At 45.7% G+C, this 17,503-nt stretch overlaps 2 protein-coding genes across 4 annotated transcripts; one reads left to right on the forward strand and one right to left on the reverse strand.

Moving 5' to 3' along the window:
• The first annotated feature begins 194 nt into the window (after positions 1-194).
• On the forward strand, positions 195-8,888 carry LOC117966989 (aladin-like). 2 transcript variants are annotated; one of them, XM_059013386.1, is made up of 17 exons: positions 196-292; positions 740-866; positions 962-1,089; positions 1,444-1,499; positions 2,007-2,098; positions 2,326-2,372; positions 2,555-2,653; positions 2,833-2,976; positions 3,097-3,217; positions 3,463-3,587; positions 4,157-4,217; positions 4,714-4,804; positions 5,214-5,307; positions 6,516-6,583; positions 6,803-6,884; positions 8,102-8,186; positions 8,596-8,888. In XM_059013386.1, exons 2-17 carry the CDS (start codon positions 756-758, stop codon positions 8,746-8,748), a joined length of 1,557 nt encoding a protein of 518 aa, XP_058869369.1. In that variant the 5' UTR covers positions 196-292; positions 740-755; the 3' UTR covers positions 8,749-8,888. The 2 variants fall into 2 exon arrangements, with proteins under 2 accessions (XP_058869370.1, XP_058869369.1); XM_059013387.1 differs by lacking the exon at positions 8,102-8,186 and having other exon boundaries at positions 195-292.
• A 685-nt stretch (positions 8,889-9,573) lies between these two features.
• On the reverse strand, positions 9,574-17,052 carry LOC117401077 (leucine-rich repeat-containing protein 3-like). 2 transcript variants are annotated; one of them, XM_059013400.1, is made up of 2 exons: positions 16,789-17,052; positions 9,574-11,676 (listed from the first exon to the last, which is right to left on the reverse strand). In XM_059013400.1, the coding sequence occupies exon 2, from the start codon at positions 11,604-11,606 to the stop codon at positions 10,848-10,850; it is 759 nt and encodes a 252-aa protein (XP_058869383.1). In that variant the 5' UTR covers positions 11,607-11,676; positions 16,789-17,052; the 3' UTR covers positions 9,574-10,847. The 2 variants fall into 2 exon arrangements, with proteins under 2 accessions (XP_058869383.1, XP_034770202.2); XM_034914311.2 differs by lacking the exon at positions 16,789-17,052 and adding an exon at positions 15,540-16,520 and having other exon boundaries at positions 9,575-11,676.
• Between the last annotated feature and the right edge of the window lie 451 nt (positions 17,053-17,503).

A 17,503-nucleotide genomic window follows, 5' to 3' on the forward strand; every position in this document is an offset into this window, starting at 1 on the left:
AAGTTATTTGATTACTCTGTGCCATGTATAACAGCAATATAATCCTTACAAATCGCAGCTGCTCTGTGTAAGAATAATGCATTTCATGGGATGTGCTGCGGTTTGAAACTTCGGACCTGGATTCGAGGTGCAGTGACGTCTCCAGTCCAGAAGATGGCGAACTCGACAACGTCACATTCTAACTTCCTTTACCCGGCGACGTTCCGACCGGCTTGTCCCTTCCCAGCTGCCGTACGCAGCCCAGGCTTGCTCACAATTCAACCGGAGAGAGCGGAGTAGCTGAGAGTCGGCGGTAAGTTCGGTTCAGAACCAACCGGGGCAGGGGAACGGTATCTGGGCTGAGCGAGACCAGGTTAGGGCATGAATGCTGTGCGACAGTGTACAGCAAAATAATAATAATAATTATTATTATTATTAATATGCACAACCTACAAAGAAACGTCTTATTAACTACTGCGCATTTAATTCTGCGTCAGTGCTGTTAGTGTCCTAAAATTGCTTAATCGTTCGTCTTATTTATTATGCGATGATATTAAACCTATCTACCGTTTATTTTGAATATACAGTACTTGTCATAGATCAATTCGATAGACACTCGCACAGGGTGTAGTGTAATAATTGAGAGCTCAGTTGGAATGAAAACCAGCAGACACAGGGGGTCCCCCAGGACCGGGCTTGGTCTATATAAATCTCCAGATTGTTCTAATAATAATATTAGCGGTTCTTTTGCTGTCTTCAGGACCCGTGTCAGAGCCATGTGTTCCCTATCGCTGTTTCCTCCCCCGCTGCCCGCTGGACACATCACTCTGTACGAATCCAACAACGAGCTGGTGTCCGCAACAAGCCTGGACAACTACCAGAGACAGGTGAGGACTGAGGGGCATGGGACACACACACACCCACCCTATCTCCACCCCTGCTCTCTGTCTCTAACGCGGCTCCTCTGTGTTGGGTGTTGAAGGACTGGGACCCCCCTTCTCTGCTGATCCCGAAGGAGACCCTCAAGCCTCACAGCCGCCTGGAGAGCAGCAGTAAGGCAGCCTTCATCCACCACCAGGAGACCCTGTGGATGAGGAGCGCCAATGCCTGGTCAGTGCTTCAACCGTTAAGCCTAACCCCTAGCTAGCCGCTATACCAGGGGTCTCCAAGCCTGGTCCTGGAGAGCCCCTATCCAGCAGGGTTTCTAGCTGTCTTCACATCATCAGTGGATAAAGATCTGGAATCAAGCACATATTAAAACCAGGAGTGGGTAAAAGGAGTCTTGTTTCTGTGACCCATGCTGTGCTACCCCTGTGCTGTACAGCTGTTCACTGAGTGGCAATAAATAACAATCCTGCCTTTCCATTGTGTGTCGTTTGGTAATGGAACTGTGCAGGCGTTACTAACCCTATAAGCAAATGAATGCTAATAAAATAAAAAGCTAGTTCCATCTGTCTGTTTCAGGCATGACGCTGGTCTCTCTGGCTTACTGGATGAGATCGCCAACTCTGCAGATGAAGGTAAGTGTGGTTCGCAGTCTCTTCTGGAAAATATTCAAGTGCTGTCTCAAGGGATGGAAATACAGCTCCCATTGCATAGCAGTTTGATCCATCCCTGGTTTTACTATGAGCTTAATAAGACACACCTGAGCTTGTCCCCCTATACACTGTGGAGACTCAAGCTTCTAGTAAAACCGGGAATGGGTGAAACTGCTATGCAACAGGAGTTTTATTTTCATGTCTGGCTTGCTCCAGTGGTTCAATCCCAGCTCAGCCACTGACTCCCTGTGTGTGACCCTGAGCAAGTCACTGAACCTCCTTGTGCTCCGTCCTTCAGATGAGACATACAACAAACAAGGTCCTATTGGAAGTGACTCTGCAGCAGCAGTAGTGATGTTTAGTTCAGCCTCTGGTCTCTAAGTCGCTTTGGATAAAAGCATCTGCTAAATGAATAATAATAATAATAATAATAATAATAATAATAATAATAATAATGTGTGTGTGTGTGCGGTCTGTCTCTCCTTCCAGTTCCCAGGTGTATGAAGGTGGGAGCGTGCTGCTCCCTCGCCATCCTTCGCTGGGTATCCTCATTGCACGGCTCTCTGTTTCCACACCTCACTGTGAGTAGCATGGTTTGAAACTCGCATTACTGCAGAGCAGATTCAGCAGGGGTCTGATCCTTCAAACGACTCTAAATAACGTGTTCCAGTGAGAGAGTCCATCGGACTACAATACCAAGAGAGAGAAGGGGTTAACTTGGAATTGAATTCTGTGCCGGTTTGGGGGTGCAGGACTGGAATGACCTCTGGGAAAGCATGTTAACCTGTCCGTCTCTCTCCCTCCCCAGCTCAGCAGTGAGGACATGGTGGCTGAGTTCTCCCAAGCTGCAGACTGGTAAGTTTAATCTCGGAGGCTTGCTCACCTGTACTGCGTTTGTTGCATGCATTCATGTAAGGGGCAGTAACTGTTGCAGTGTTTTGGGACTGGTTCCCAGTACGTTAGTTTCACTGTGTTCAGTGCTGAAGCTTGAGCGATTAGGAAGTGTCAGCCGGTGTGACCCCTGTGTGTTTTTCCAGGGCTGGCTGCTCGGTGCGTGCTCTGGCCTGGCACCCCCACACGGACAAGTTCGCTGTGGCTTTGCTGGACGACTCAGTCCGAGTGCACAACGCCAAGAGGTACGCAGAGGGAGCAGCGGGGAGAGATGCAGCTACCAGACATACAGGAAACTAATTTTAAAAGCTTGGTAGAGAAACTGTAGGCTCATCTGAAGCAGTGGGGTCCGGACCCTGTCCGAAGTCGTTTTGAGTACGGATCGTCATGTTTTGTGTTTTCTGATGCTCTTCCCTCTTCTCAGCTCCACAGCCCCCACTCTGAAGCACCGTCTCCAGAGGAACGTGTCAGCGCTGGCCTGGAAGCCGCTGTGTGCCTCTGCGCTGGCGGTGGCGTGTCAGAACTGCGTGCTGGTGTGGCACGTCGACCCCTCCTCCCTCTCCACGCGGTGAGACCCCCCCCCATCCCTCCCTGTTCCTGCAGCAGCTCTCCAGTAGCCTTTCAGAAACACTTCTGGCTGTGCTGCTTGGGCAGCACTGATGTCTGTCTGTCTGTCCCTGTCTCGCAGGCCCTCCTCCGGCTGTGCCCAGGTCCTCTCTCAGCCAGGCCACTCCCCGGTCACCTCACTCGCCTGGTCACCCAGTGGAGCGATCCTGCTCTCCGCGTCGCCCGTGGACACTGCCATGATGGTAAGCCACGCTGCCACCCTCTCTTAGGGGTATTGCCAGTTTAGAGACGGAGGACTTGAATTTGTCTTTTTTTTTTCCCCCCATATGACATGTATATGAAATATTGAAAATAGCTGAAAAAAACGTTTTCAGAAATTGTTTACTGGCTGTCATGCATGACAGGGCTACATGCCTGCTCTGCCTGGGCTTGCTCCATCACACTCCTCAAAAGCCATGATCTACCTGCTGTCCCCGTCTCTCTGCAGGTGTGGGACGTGGCTGGGGAGAGCTGTGTTCCCCTGCAGCGTGTGGGAGGCGGGGGTGTCACGTTCCTCTCCTGGGCCCCCGATGGAAGCAGGGTGCTGGCAGCCACTCCATCAGCCCTCTTCAGGTGAGCGCCCCTCAGCCACAGCCACAGCAGGGAGGGAAATAAGACTCCTATTGCATAGCAGCTTCACCCGTTCCAGGTTTTAATACGAGCCTGATGAGCTGCAGTGTAAGCTCAGATGTGCTTCTGAAACTCCTAGTAAAACCAGGAATGGATCTAGCTGCTGTGGAGTGGGAGTCTTCTATCTCTGCACAGCCTCAGCATTCGGGCAGCACATCTGTGGTTAACAGATTAAACATTTAAACTTCGTTTAAAATTTCCTTTGTGGTTTACACTGCCGTGATCAGGTAGGGTGACTGCAGATGTAGTATTTACTGAAGTTTCTATTTTGCTGTTGTATATTCATTTCTCATTTTTTTGCAGTGGTTTACAAAGATGAAAATACAAACCAGTGCACCATCTTCATAAAAACCAGGGCATTTGGTACTGTGTTACGCCCTTTTCAGATTTGTATTAAAACGCTCTCAGGGCTGGGTAAGACCACTTGAGCCTTTTTTAAAAAAACAAAAGATGATTCAGCTCCCTGTTCTCTGAGTCTCTGTCCATGTTTGACTCCTCTCTCTCTCTCTCAGGGTCTGGGAGACCAGCATGTGGACGTGCGAGAGGTGGCCCACACTGACGGGACGCTGCCAGGTAGGTGTGACAGTGTCTGTGTGACGGTGTCTGTGTGGTGTGACAGTGTCTGTGTGGTGGTGTCTGTGTGACGGTGTCTGTGTGGTGTGATGGTGTCTGTGACGGTGTCTGTGTGGTGTGATGGTGTCTGTGTGGTGTGACGGTGTCTGTGTAGTGTGATGGTGTCTGTGTGGTGTGACGGTGTCTGTGTAGTGTGATGGTGTCTGTGTGACAGTGTCAGTGTGGTGTGATGGTGTCTGTGTAGCGTGATGGTGTCTGTGGTTTGATGGTGTCTGTGTGGTGTGACGGTGTCTGTGTGGTGTGATGGTGTCTGTGTGGTGTGATGGTGTCTGTGTGATGGTGTCTGTGTGATGGTGTCTGTGACGGTGTCTGTGTGGTGTGATGGTGTCTGTGTGGTGTGACGGTGTCTGTGTAGTGTGATGGTGTCTGTGTGGTGTGACGGTGTCTGTGTGGTGTGACGGTGTCTGTGTGATGGTGTCTGTGTGTTTCCGTGCAGACTGGTTGCTGGAGCCCCGATGGGAGTCGGCTGCTGTTCTCTGTACAGGGGGAGTCTGTGATCTATGCCCTGTCCTTCGCCAACACGCCCGGTAAGCACACCTCTCCTCTCCTCCTCCCTTTCCCTCTCTTTTCCTCTCCTCTCTGCCCAGGCAGCCGAACGTAACACTTAAAGCAGATTTTAAATATTTGAAAGTTCAACGTTCAATGGAAAAAAAAACATCATAGTATTTTACTAAATGCTGAGCCGAGAATGTGTTTTCTGCTAAGGGTCTTGCATCGATTTTTTTCCAGAGTTTCATTTAGGTTGTAGCATACCACTAGAGCACATGGTGTTGGGTGCTGTGCTAAGCTAAGCTGTACTAAATGCACACTGTATGCATGTGGGTGTAGTTGCTTTCTCCTGTATAATAAAGACTCACTATATGAACAGATGAGATTTGGTATGTTTAGCTATCACTGAGGAAGGAGGTGACTGTAAATTCCCGCGCTCTGTTTCAGGAGAGCTGCTCGGACAGGCTGGGGATTCGAAGTCCTCTGTGATCGTGGCTGACCTGTCGGAGACCACCTTTGAGACCAGCAGTGGAGAGACCAGGTGAAGCAGCCTAGCTAGACCGTGATATCTCTGAGCCTGAGGTGGCAGATCCTCTTCTCTCCACGAGGTGGTGCTGTTGTACTGTAAATGCAGTTTCAGCTGATAAGGAATGACTTATTTTTGCAGGACCATCCATATAAAATAATAATCAAGTATTGCTAAAAAGAAAATGGTTAATAAATATCAATTTTCATTGAACAGGATTTTAAATTTATTATAATTAGTTGACTATATGTTAGCTAACTACTGACCCGACAATTAACAACAACAAATTAACATATAAGTGTGCTAGCTGTTAACTCATCACATAAAACAAAGCAATAACACCATAGATAGCAAGCTGTGATGCAGTAATGCTGGAGAGCAGAAGGGGCTGCTGTATGCTGTATGTTATTAACATGCATGGCCGTGGCACAGAATATTTTCCTCTGAACCCAATTCCCATTTCTCTGCGTGACTCGTTTGCCTGGTTTCATATTTGCTGCCACCAGCCTTTCGTTAGAAAGTGTTTTGAAAGAACCTTGAAACTTCAAGTGCTGGCTTTCTAAATTACATCTTAAAAGGAATCTCATAATAATCTCTAGAGTGTGTGCGTGCGTCTGTCTGTCTGCTTGTGTGTGTGTGTGTGTGTCTGCCTCTTTGTGTCTTTCTGTTTGTGTTCGTGTGTGTGTGTCTCCTTGTGTTTGTGTGGTCCAGCTTCCTCTCTTCAAACGAACCCCAGGGGACTGCCGCTGAATTGAATTCTTTGTGAAATCAGATTCAGACAGCCGAGACGTTTTCAGAGAGATGCTCTACAGATGGGCCGCAGCTGCATGCTGAAACTCAACATTTCTCATGCTTAACATTTCTCAGACAGCCCAAACCAAGCATTCTGAAGTCTAACCACGATCAAATATATATTTATCGCAGAGAGGGAAACGGGACTCCCGTTGCAGAGCAGTTTCACCCGTTCCAGGTTTTACTACGAGCTTGATAAGCCACAACGTACAGGTAACAAGCTCAGGTGTGTCTTACAGTGAAACCAGGAATGGATCAAACCGCTATGCAATGGGAGTCTTATTGCCAGTATAGCGTCATACTTCAGTCTTGTGACCTACAGTAAACCAGCTGGAAAGCTCTTGTCTGTATAAAGCAGTCTTAATACCAGTAATAATAAAACTAATAATACTGATAGTGATGATAATGACAAGGTCGCCTCTCTGTTGCAGTGTCGGAGGTGAGATACAGACCCTAGTTTGGGACCCCAGAGGCGAGAGGCTAGCTGTGCTGCTTAAAGGTAATGCTCATTAACCGTTTGGCCGTGCTAAATAAAGCGGTGGCCAAACTGTACTTCTTAAAGGTAACAAACCATCCACGAAAAAAAAACTTGATCGACCAGATTTGTAAATAATCCTGTTTTTAAATTCTTGCAAATCATGTCGTGCCGTGTCAAGCCAAAAAACTGCTCTTAATATCTAGGATGGACTTTATCTTTTTTTTTTTTTTTTGTTGCTAGGAAACCCTGAGAAGTCAGACAGCAGGTCGATCATCGCGGTTTTTAAAACTCGCACCAGCCCCATCTTCGAGCTGCTCCCCTGGTATGTAACTTTATTAGCTTAACAATTGATCTAAACGCCACCATCCATGAAATCATTAAACTGGGACCCTCTCTGACATTTTACTGACCGGCAGACATGCCCTGTAGAGACCAGGCTTGGGGTTATTTCAGAGACACAACAATTGTTCGACTGCTTTCATTTGAAGCCAGTTTAATTGACTGACAAACAGAGACTTCGATTGAAGTCCTTGTGTTGCTGCTCTCCATGAGAAACTCGTTTTAACACAGTACTGCCAGTTTCAATTTTGATCAGTGATGTGCTGGAATTGATTTAAAACCTGCCCTGTTCGGTGTTTCATTTTCATAACGCTGGGGCTAAATGACCTTTTATTTGAACCCTTGTTTAAAAAAAATGGGGGCTCCAATGCACCGACTGTGTCTGTCTGCCTGCCTGACAATTATAACCTTTCAGGTACTGTGTGAATATTATAAGATTGAGGTCTGTCGGTGCGTGTGTGTGTGTGTGTGTGTGTGCGTTCGTTGGTTTAATTATGTCTGCACTACCCTTTTTGTTTTGTTAACAGATTCAAAGCTTAAGATATTTAAAAGGTCTGTGTGCATGACCTCAACTTCTGATCACGAGAAGTTTGCTTGGGGAAAGATAAACTAAAGCAGGCCTTTTGATTAATTAACACAGGAGCTGTCACTTTTTCACAAGTGGAGACGCTAATTAACAGCTGTGATTTGCAGCGCTCTGCGCTGATTCTAATTACAGATCAGGAACACATGCATTTAAACACGGCCTTTTTGTTTGAATTAGCAACGTCTATTGAAATGAGAGCCCTCTCCTGAGTGCTTCTCGGAGATAAAGCAGCTGAGAGATTCCCTTCCTCCTGGATTCGCAGCTGACACTTTGAAATAAGCTTCCTGGTGTTAAGAAAGAATCCATCTTTTTCTCCATCCTCCTTTCCTGTCTTTTGCCCCTCATAGAACAGACAGCATACTCGTGTACAACCAACCCCGTCCCAGTTAGACTGAATACAGATCGTACTGAAAACGCCCCCGCCTGGGTTTAGATTTATGTTTGTAACGCTCTCAGGGGGAGCGGAACTGAGCGTGCCGTGAAGTGGGCTCTGAGCGGCTCGCTTACTTCACGCCCTCGCTGGCAGGGGCTGGATGTTGAGATCCGGTAGCTGGTGTTGGATGGTCTGCTGCCCGGGTATCCAGTGCCCACGCCGTGTGTCTCTGTGTTCACAGCGGTTTCGTCCAGGGGGAGGAGGGTGCTGACCCCCATCTCATTCACTTCCACCCGCACTTCCAGAAGGGAGCCCTGCTCACCGTGGTAAGTAGGGGGGGGTGACGGATTCCGTTTCATTTCCTAAACGTTTAAAACCTTAAGGACTGCACTGTTGAGAAAACGGTGTATAAATCGCTGAAGGCAGCATTAATATTTCACGTCTAACGCGCTTGGAGAGACAACAGTTTCCCTAAAGTAGTATTTAAAAGACTGTAAAAAATGTAAAAAAATTTAAATACTGCTAGAAACTGAGAAACGTGCAGAAAGCCTAGAATGATATGTGGCTCTCGGCTTCAGATCTTTAATCCTGTGTGTGTGCGCTGGAGTGTGTGCGCTGGAGTGCGTGCGTGTGTGTGCGTGTGTGTGCGTGTGTGTGCGTGTGTGTGCATGTGCGTGCGTGCGTTCTCCGCACATGCACACCGGTGACACTGCCTTGCCCTCCTTGTCTCTGCAGTGCTGGTGTAACGGGCGCATCTCTCACATCCCCTTCTACTTCGTGAGTGCCGGGGTGCCTCGGCCCAGTCTGGGGTACAGCCCCCCCGTACCCTACCCCTCCCGGGGGTCCGAGGTCAGCGAGAGACTGCTGTTCTCCGAGCTGGGCTCCTGAACAGACAGACAGAGGGGCGGACAGACAGACAGACTTCGTGGATTAAAGATACCGTCTCTTTCTTGAGATGAGTGTTTGTACTTTTTTTTTTTTCTTTTTGTAATATAAATAAAATACCAATAGTAAAAAAATATATATAATCTCTGACTGCTAGTTTTGTAATTGCCTCGTCCCCTCCCATGAGTCCAAAAGCACAATCAATGATCATTTGATCTTTATTATGCATCATTCAAGTAACCAATCAGGACTGTCACGTGTACAGTGATCCATGTCGTATCGTGATATCAGTGAGATCATGTGAAATGTCTTCTACACTCCAGCCAGCTCCCCTGTCGGGTCTAACTGAAAGACAACAGCTTTTTTCATCCAATCTGTTTTTTTATCGCTTACAAAAATGCCATGTGGTTCCTGTAACCTGTGTCGGTGACAGTGTATGTGTTGCTCGTTACTTCTCATTAACAAAGGCTGTGAAAAGCTGTCTGGTTGGGGGAGGGGGGGCGTGAATAAGTTTGAGTCCTGTGAATTTTTATACGATAGCGTGGGATCTGGTCTCCAAATAACCATTTTGTATATATTTTATTCTGTGTAGATTTTAATTGCAATTGTGTTGCTCCTCGATCTGAAAAACCAGCCGCCACTCCGATAATGCAGAGCAAGCAGGGCTGGGGTCAGTTCCGGTTTCCGATCCCTTTTTAAAACCCATTCCCAATGCCAATTGGAATTAGAATTGATGTTTTTTAGAGACGTACTAATTGGCAGAGAAGCTCATTTTAACACAATACTGCCAATTGCAGTTTTGATCAGTGCTGTGTTTGGAATTGATTAAAATGGACCTGGAATTGATTTTAAAAAAAGAAATTGGAAATTGAATTGGAATTGAAAAACGGAAATTGACACCAGAGGAGGGTGGGGGAAAATAAGAACAGATTTTGGACAGTTTTATTATTAAAAAAAGGTTTGGGGTAATCACGGACTGCCTCGTTCAAACATTAAATCTAAGTTCGGTGCTAATCAGGTTTTGTAAACCTTTAGCAACCTGAACTACGTCAGTGACGGAGAGGAGGAGTAGAGAATTATTTTAAAAGGCTATGACTGTGGTACTCGACTCCGGCCCTTGAGATTTATTCCAGTCCTGGTCTTTATTCCAACCAGGTCGTAAATGAACTAATTGCCTCTTAGCAGCTTCAACTACATAAGAATCTGTTTGGAGTAAAACCTGGACTGGAGCTGACTAGATCTCAAAGGTACCACTGGGCTACGGGGTAGCTAATACACTTCAAGGAAGTGTAGAAAGACTGGTAAACTGGAAACACTGGGGAACTGCAGTGGCGTTTTAGTTCTAGTTACAGATCCCACACACACCTGGTCCTCCGTTCAAACAGCTCCGATAGTGACCAGTCCACGGCTCCAGTGTTACCTGCAGTGAAACGCACCACCGCCCGTACACATATATAAAGCCTCGGCTGCTGAACCTCAGGCAGGCTGGTGTTAAACTGCTGGTGTGCTGCCTGCCTCCCGGCTCAGTTTCTAAAGTTGCGCATCAATACGTTGGCAGCGTTAGGGGCTAGAAACGAAACGGTTTGAAATTTAAACCAAACCAGCACTTTTTTAAAAAAAAATTTTATTACAGCGTAAATAATTCAGAAATCAAGGTTGTTGAAATTAGCTGCTGGGAATCCTACAGAATCGAATCAGTTCTTATCCCAGGGCTAAGCAACCGCATCCTATAATCCAAATTTATTATTACTTTCAGAGCTAGCAATGGGCTGGTATTTTAATAGTCTTACCAGCGGCAGACCTTAATTCCACTGCCCTGTTAATCTGATTAGGCTACACGATTGAGTAAATCAAATTCCCCTAAAAATTTTTTAAAAATATTAAACTTACACAGACAGTAAATTAAACAACGGCAACATATTTGCTAGTCCTACTTAAGTCCTCGAACAGTCAACAGTTTTCCTAAAATACCAATCAGAAAAAAACACAGCTTTAGATTTTCTTAGGGGACTGGTAAATGGCTGGTTTTGGAAATCCCGAACAACAAATGTCAACCAAGAACGAGCAAGTAGTGAAGCCAGCTGGGTGCCCCACTCCCCGGCTCACAGGCCCGTGCTGAGCGTGTCTGCCTCCACGCTGGCTTCCTTGAGCGGGCTGGGCAGGCTCTTCAGGTACTCCAGGTGTCTCCTGGCCTCGGCCTGGTTCTGCCGCACGTAGTAGACCACGTACGCGATGACCATGGAGAACCAGCCCAGCATTGTCACCAGCATGGCCACGTCGGTCGTCTTGCGCTGGAGGCTGCAGAAGTTCACCCCTTCGTCCAGCAGCTTGACCAGGGGCTGGCCGGAGTGCTGGGGCCCCTGCGCCGAGCTCTCGCACACGATCCCGCTCACCGTCTCCGGATCCAGGTTCACCGTCTCGATCAGCTCCTGCAGGGCGCAGCTGCAGTGCCAGGGGTTGTGGTGCAGGCGGGTCTTGGCGCGCGTGGGGCCCAGGTCCTCCTTGCTGGCCAGTTGCAGCTGGTTGTCAGACAGGTCCAGGAGCTTGAGCTCCGGGCTCAGGTGCCTGAAGGCTCCCGGGGAGAGGCTCTCGATCCGGTTGCGGGACAGGTCGAGTTCGCGCAGGCGCGGCAGGTTTTTGAACGCCCCGTCCCGCACGGTGCTGATCTGGTTCCCGTCCAGGTGCAGCGTGACCGTGTCCCGCGGGATGGAGGCTGGGATCTCCTGCAGCCCGGCGTTGGTGCAGCTCACTGTCCCGCTGTCCCAGGCGCAGTGGCAGCCCGCCGGACACAAGAGGGAGCCCTGCCCGCACAGCGTCGTCAGCAGCAGCAGCAGCGGGAGCGCTCGCTGGCGGCTGGTCATCTCCTCAACATAGCCGCGTGGCTCGGGGGTCTACGAGACAGCCCCCATGGGGCGAGACTGACCGGCGGACCTGTTCAACATGAAAACAACAGTCAGGTTTGGTTTTTTTTTGGGCTACTTTTATGGGCATTTTTTATCACTTTTTTATTTTTATACAACCAACCACACACTCTGTTACATACTCTGTTACATTCCTGCACACGCTTAAGTAGCCTAAGTAAGAAATCTGAGTCAAGGGAAGGCACATAGGTGAAACGTTTATTAATTTTACTAAGGATTGCAATCTAACCCTAATCAATCCTCACAAGCCAGGCGAATCCTGGGAAGGCGATGCCCGGGCTCCGCTGGGATTGAGATTCAATCAGATTACCCCGGGACAGGATTAGAGAGAGCGCCATGCACCTCTCCACTCGATTGCCAGGACATGAGCCATTCACAGCTAACACAAGACTGGCAGGGTTTCTTTTTGCTGAAGCTCCCATTTAATTACATTCGCACTGCATTCTTAAATCCATTAGCGTGCGGTTGCCGTGTTAATTATACGAGACGCGTAATTGGAAGCACAGATAGCACCTGCCTCTCGCATGTGAAACGTCTCCCTGTAGATTTGCTGCATTAACTGGGGCAATGCAATGCTGGTAAAGACCGCTTGACTATGAAGAGGACGAGAAGATGAGATATGAAATGAAAGGGTGTTGTGTGTCTCGGCAGATAGCTATCGGCCTGCAGTGCGATTCGGAGCGTCTGCCAGGGTCGGAAATGACAGCTTTCCAACGAGAAAGAAAAGTGCCAAGTATGAGCTTAATTTAGAGAGTGAGGGGGTGGGGTGGAGATTCAGTGTTATAGAACAGACAGAGAGTCAGGAGTGACGCTGGAGAAATGAATTAGCAAAGTCTCAGACTGGAGGGGTGTTGAATTGGATTGTCATCAAATCAGTGAAACACAACACTCCCTTAAATTGTGTTAAAAACTCCACAATCATTGCATATAGCACAGTATACAGCAGGGATAGAAATAAGACTCCTATTGCATAGCAATTTCACCCATTCCAGGTTTTACTATGAGCTTGATTAGCCACAGTGTGTATAGGTGTAACAAGCTCAGGTGTGTCTTATTAAGCTCCCGGCAAAACCAGGAACGGATCAAACTGCTATGCAATGGGTTTGAGAGACGGACCTTCTCCCTACGAAAGGCAGCACATACTTTATCGCGGATCTGCATAGAAATAAATACAGTTTTAATTTTGACGTCTTTAATCTTAGTGGCTAAAATCCCTTCCTCTTTCGGAGTGTTCTTGTTCGCCTTTTGATGCTGGCTAGTTTAAAGGGAGTCGAATTGCTTCTCCATCCTACGAAATGGGGCAGCATGCTTTTGTATTATGTTCTGCACACACACACACACACATAATAAGCAGACTGTCTTGAATTACAAGCAAATAAACTGCATCAAGGGGTTCTGTGACATGGCAAACCACGAGAGGGAATCTGTCTGAAACAGGCTGTAGATTTCGAGCAGTTACATAAAACAAAACAAATCATAATTGCACACAGCCTTCTTAAGCAGCATGTAAAATCTATTCTAAGTGTCAAAGGACTGTTCGAATTTGAAGAGTCTTCACTGCAAGGAGGATTAACAAACACTATCGGAGCACAGGCGTCCCCCAGCCACCGCCCCTCCCCTGTCTACCCCAGGTTTGAAAGCTTCCTGCTGGGTATGCAGATTTAAAACCAGCCCTGTGCATTACATCTCAGATACTGAATGAAATGACATCTGGGCTGCACCTCTGGGGAGAGAGAGAGAGAGAGAGAGAGATTATTAAATGCTTTCCTGGAACAAATGCTTTCTAAATGACGCTGGTAATGAAGTCTTCTATCCCTGCCTTATAACTCCAAAGAGAATTGGAACAGTGAATCGACAGCTCTGTATGAAGTCTCTTCATCAGCCTTTCTCATTATGTTTGAAGTGTGAGAAGTGCCGCTGGTCACCCACATAAGAGACTCAAAGATTCTTTTTGAAGTAGAATCAGCTGTATGTTTTATTAAATAGTTGATTTTAGCTGACTCAAAACGGGTGTGTATTACATTAAGGAATAGCTCGCCTAGATTTGTTTTATCCTCAACCTAAATCTTTAATGATGGATAGATATTTATAGCAGCAAGAAATGAACTCTGAAGGACAATAATCTTCGGCTTGTATCGTCTTGAACTGACTCAAGGAGTCTTGCAAGGTCCCTTACAAAATACATAGCAAGATCAAATAAACACACACAAAAATCTATGTAAATGTATTATTGAAGCATGTCTCTCTTGAATTAACTAAAAGAAATGCAATTTATGGGTTTCCCTGCTGGACATGAGAGCAAACCAAGACAGGCATTGCATTACTGTTCTCCCTTATATTAGTGGACCACAGTAAAGCCACAGCAAAGCCTAAAAGCACAGGCAAGCATTGCAAAGACCAGAGAGGTATGGTAAAGCAGATTTTAAAAACCACTGACAAAGCATACTTAATGCACAGTACAAGCATAGGAATACTGTACTGCAGAATTACTGTGCAAATGAACCGTCTCCTTCACACTAACCTGTATATATCGCTTCCAATCAAACACAATGTTAAAGCGATAGTTACCTACGCTGTACCTAACCAGCATTGTCTTATCATAAAGAAATTCGCGAATGAGATGCATACTCCGAATTTACACAACGCTGGAATTAGAGCCGCCTCTTATTTTAGGGATATGAATTTTGATTCAAATGTAAATATTATGCAGGCGCTACCCAAATGTATTTTTTGTTTCAAATCCTTCTTTGTTATTTCTTTGAACTTGAATTGACTCGTTTGGACTGCTTTATGGTAGCGCAGCTTGTCTCTGTATCTATTAACTGATATTTATTTATTGTATACTCGTTTAGTATTATTATTATTAATATATATAATTATTCCAATGAAGGATCTATAACTGGACAGCATAGCACGCTGCCTTTAATGCGCTTTAACTTGCACTTATCTGCTCCCTATTTCACTGTATTTAATCCTGCACTGAACCCAATCTGTAGCGTTTAGTATTTCACCTGCACTCGTATCTGACCCTGGTGTAACTATCAACACTGTTCTCCGCTCTGGAGCTGCCCCGATATCAAATCGTACTGTGTTTTGTATTCGCTCTTATTAGGACTGAAGTCATTGTGTTTTGTATCTTGCTCTTAATTATACTGTAATTCTTTAATTATTTTGTAACTAAGTCGCCCTGGGTAAGGGCGTCTGCTAAGAAAATAATAATAATAATAATAATAATAATAATAATAATAATAATAATAATAATAACTAGGTATTTGACAGACTCCATAAAAAAGGGGTCATGATCATGTTAAATTCATAATAACACATCTCTTCATTGAGACGGGGTTATCCGTTGTCCGAGTCCACAGAGGAGTTGTAACCAGTGGGAAAATCTACCGGTTTTAAGCGAGTTTCAAATTCCCAGTACACATTATACTGCTGGCATGAAGCCCCGCGAAGGGCAGCGGCCAGCAGGTTACATCCGCACGCAGGGCTGAGGAAAGACAATTTTTTATTTTTTATTTTTTATTGCAGTATAGAGAAAAGGGACAGAGCAGTTAGGAAGTCCTCGCTGTGCAGCTACTGGCTAAACCATGATTCCCAGTAAACACCCTTCTGGGAGTAACGATGCAGTTTGACCCCTAGATTGACACTCTCGCCTCCAACATCCATTGAAACAGAAATGATGCATGCTAGTGCCGACGTTAGGTGTGACATCTATACCTGAATGACGGTGCCATACTACGTGATGGCGCGACGTGTCCACTACTGTAGGTAGCCTTGTCGCTCTCGTTTAAATTGCAGACTGGTGGTAATCCAGACAAATACAAAGCATATATAAGTGTGTGTAAAATGCAAAATACTTTTACTCACCTGTCGAAGATATATTCTCTGTGTACTGCTTGCAACAGGCGCCCACGGGGGAGACCAGATTTAAAGAACAAACACGATAATAATACTAAATGCAGTTGTACAGTCTGCTATTAGGAAACTAAAACGTTAACAAAGCGATTGCAAAACGTACGTATGCATTTATCTCGAAAGAAAAACAAGACGATTAAAAAAAGCACACGGTTAAAAAGTGGCCAACTTTCTGCGGAGTCTATGCTTTACCGACACCTTCGCGCTGTGGGTGTCACCCAAACCTGGGTTTAATATCGCTGAACCCCTTCAATGAAACTCAGCGCACCGGACAGGTAGCGGCTCCCGTACAGCCAGGGTGAAAACAGCTCTATGAAGAGCCGCACATTAGGGCGAGTCCATCCACACCTGGAGTCTAGGGGGCTTCAAAAAATTAAAAAATACAAAGAAACAGGCGCAACTTGGTCCAATAAATCCTTCAAAACGCTTCTCCGTCGCGTCGTCTTCAGATTAACTCCCACCGCGAAAGAAAATGCGTTGTTCTCCTTTTAATAAACACGAGCTTGACGCGTCTGTGTATTTTTTAGGCAGATGTATTTTTTTTGTCTCCGCGTCCCGCCAGCTGTACAGATGGGACGCTCCGGGTGTTCGGGTTTAAATGGACCCGAACACGTTATTTTGTTTTGTTGCTGTGAGTGCCTGCGTAACCTGTAAGCGAGAGAGACGGGGGTTCGGTTCCGAGCGGATTGTGGTGTTGCTGTCTGTCTGTCTGTCTGTCTGTCTGTCTGTCTGTCTGTCTGTCTGCTCTCTCAGTAAACGCGGCTCTTCTGAACTGAATGTTGTCTGTGCGCAGTGCCGTTTGTGACGGACACGCTTAGTACTATCCCGATTGAAAAAATGCAGAGACAGCTCTTTTTTTCCAGTACGCTTATTGTTATATATATATAAACATCAGCAATACAAAATGTTATCGCAATAATAATAATAATAATAATAATAATAATAATAATAATAATACAATTAAACAAAACAGACAAAGAAAGCTGTCCACTTTTGTCCTTTGCTGCAGTATAACAGAGCTCAGAGTTTTTTTTTTCTTATAACCTCCCACTGCTGCAAGTGATCCCAGTATCACGTGTATTTTAACACACATTAAAGACGATACACAACGAAATGAACCTTAAGCTTTCTGCATCGGATCAATTGCTGGCGATTTTTCATATGGATGGTGAGAGAGGCCGCTGACTTGTGTTTTACAGACCTGTCAATACTGATGGATTTGCTGTGGCGTGAGTAAGCGCGGCCGCAGCCAGACCGCATCCTTTACTCCATGTAGAGCATATCGGACACATCACCTAATCTGTATACCGCTTTAATATGCGCTATGCGGGCTGCGTTAGTTAGAATGAGCGTGTCTGCCTTTTATGAAAAAAAAAAACAGAGCCCAGAGAATTTCAAACCGCATTTCTGAATGTCCCCGGAAGATTATATTAATCTTTAAGACTCCCATGCAAATCCTTAGCACTTCGCGCATTGCACTATATTAAAATCAAACAGAACAGCATATGGAATGGAATATTAAACAGCCCGTGCACACATTAGAACCTTATATACGTTCTGTATGTGTGCATGAATACAACTCAATACAAGGTATTATAATACAACACAGTATCTAAGACTGCAATCCGATTTGTCTCTCAAAAATCCCCCTCTTACTAATCCTCTGATAATACAAAATGTACTTTATTATTATTATTATTATTATTATTATTATTATTATTATTATTATTATTATTATTATTATTATTATTATTATTATTTGTAATCGTCCTTGGTTGTAGAATCGAGGAATTGATCGGATGAGGCAGACCCAGTCGTGTTTGATTTAGCCAGACGTGAACTGATGTTTTGAAGGCTGTTTCAAATCAATGACGTGTGGAAGTAGTTTGGTTTATTCTTCAATCTCAACATGACTC

Source organism: Acipenser ruthenus, chromosome 45, assembly GCF_902713425.1.
Source record: "Acipenser ruthenus chromosome 45, fAciRut3.2 maternal haplotype, whole genome shotgun sequence".
In the NCBI taxonomy this organism is placed as follows: Eukaryota; Metazoa; Chordata; class Actinopteri; order Acipenseriformes; family Acipenseridae; genus Acipenser; species Acipenser ruthenus.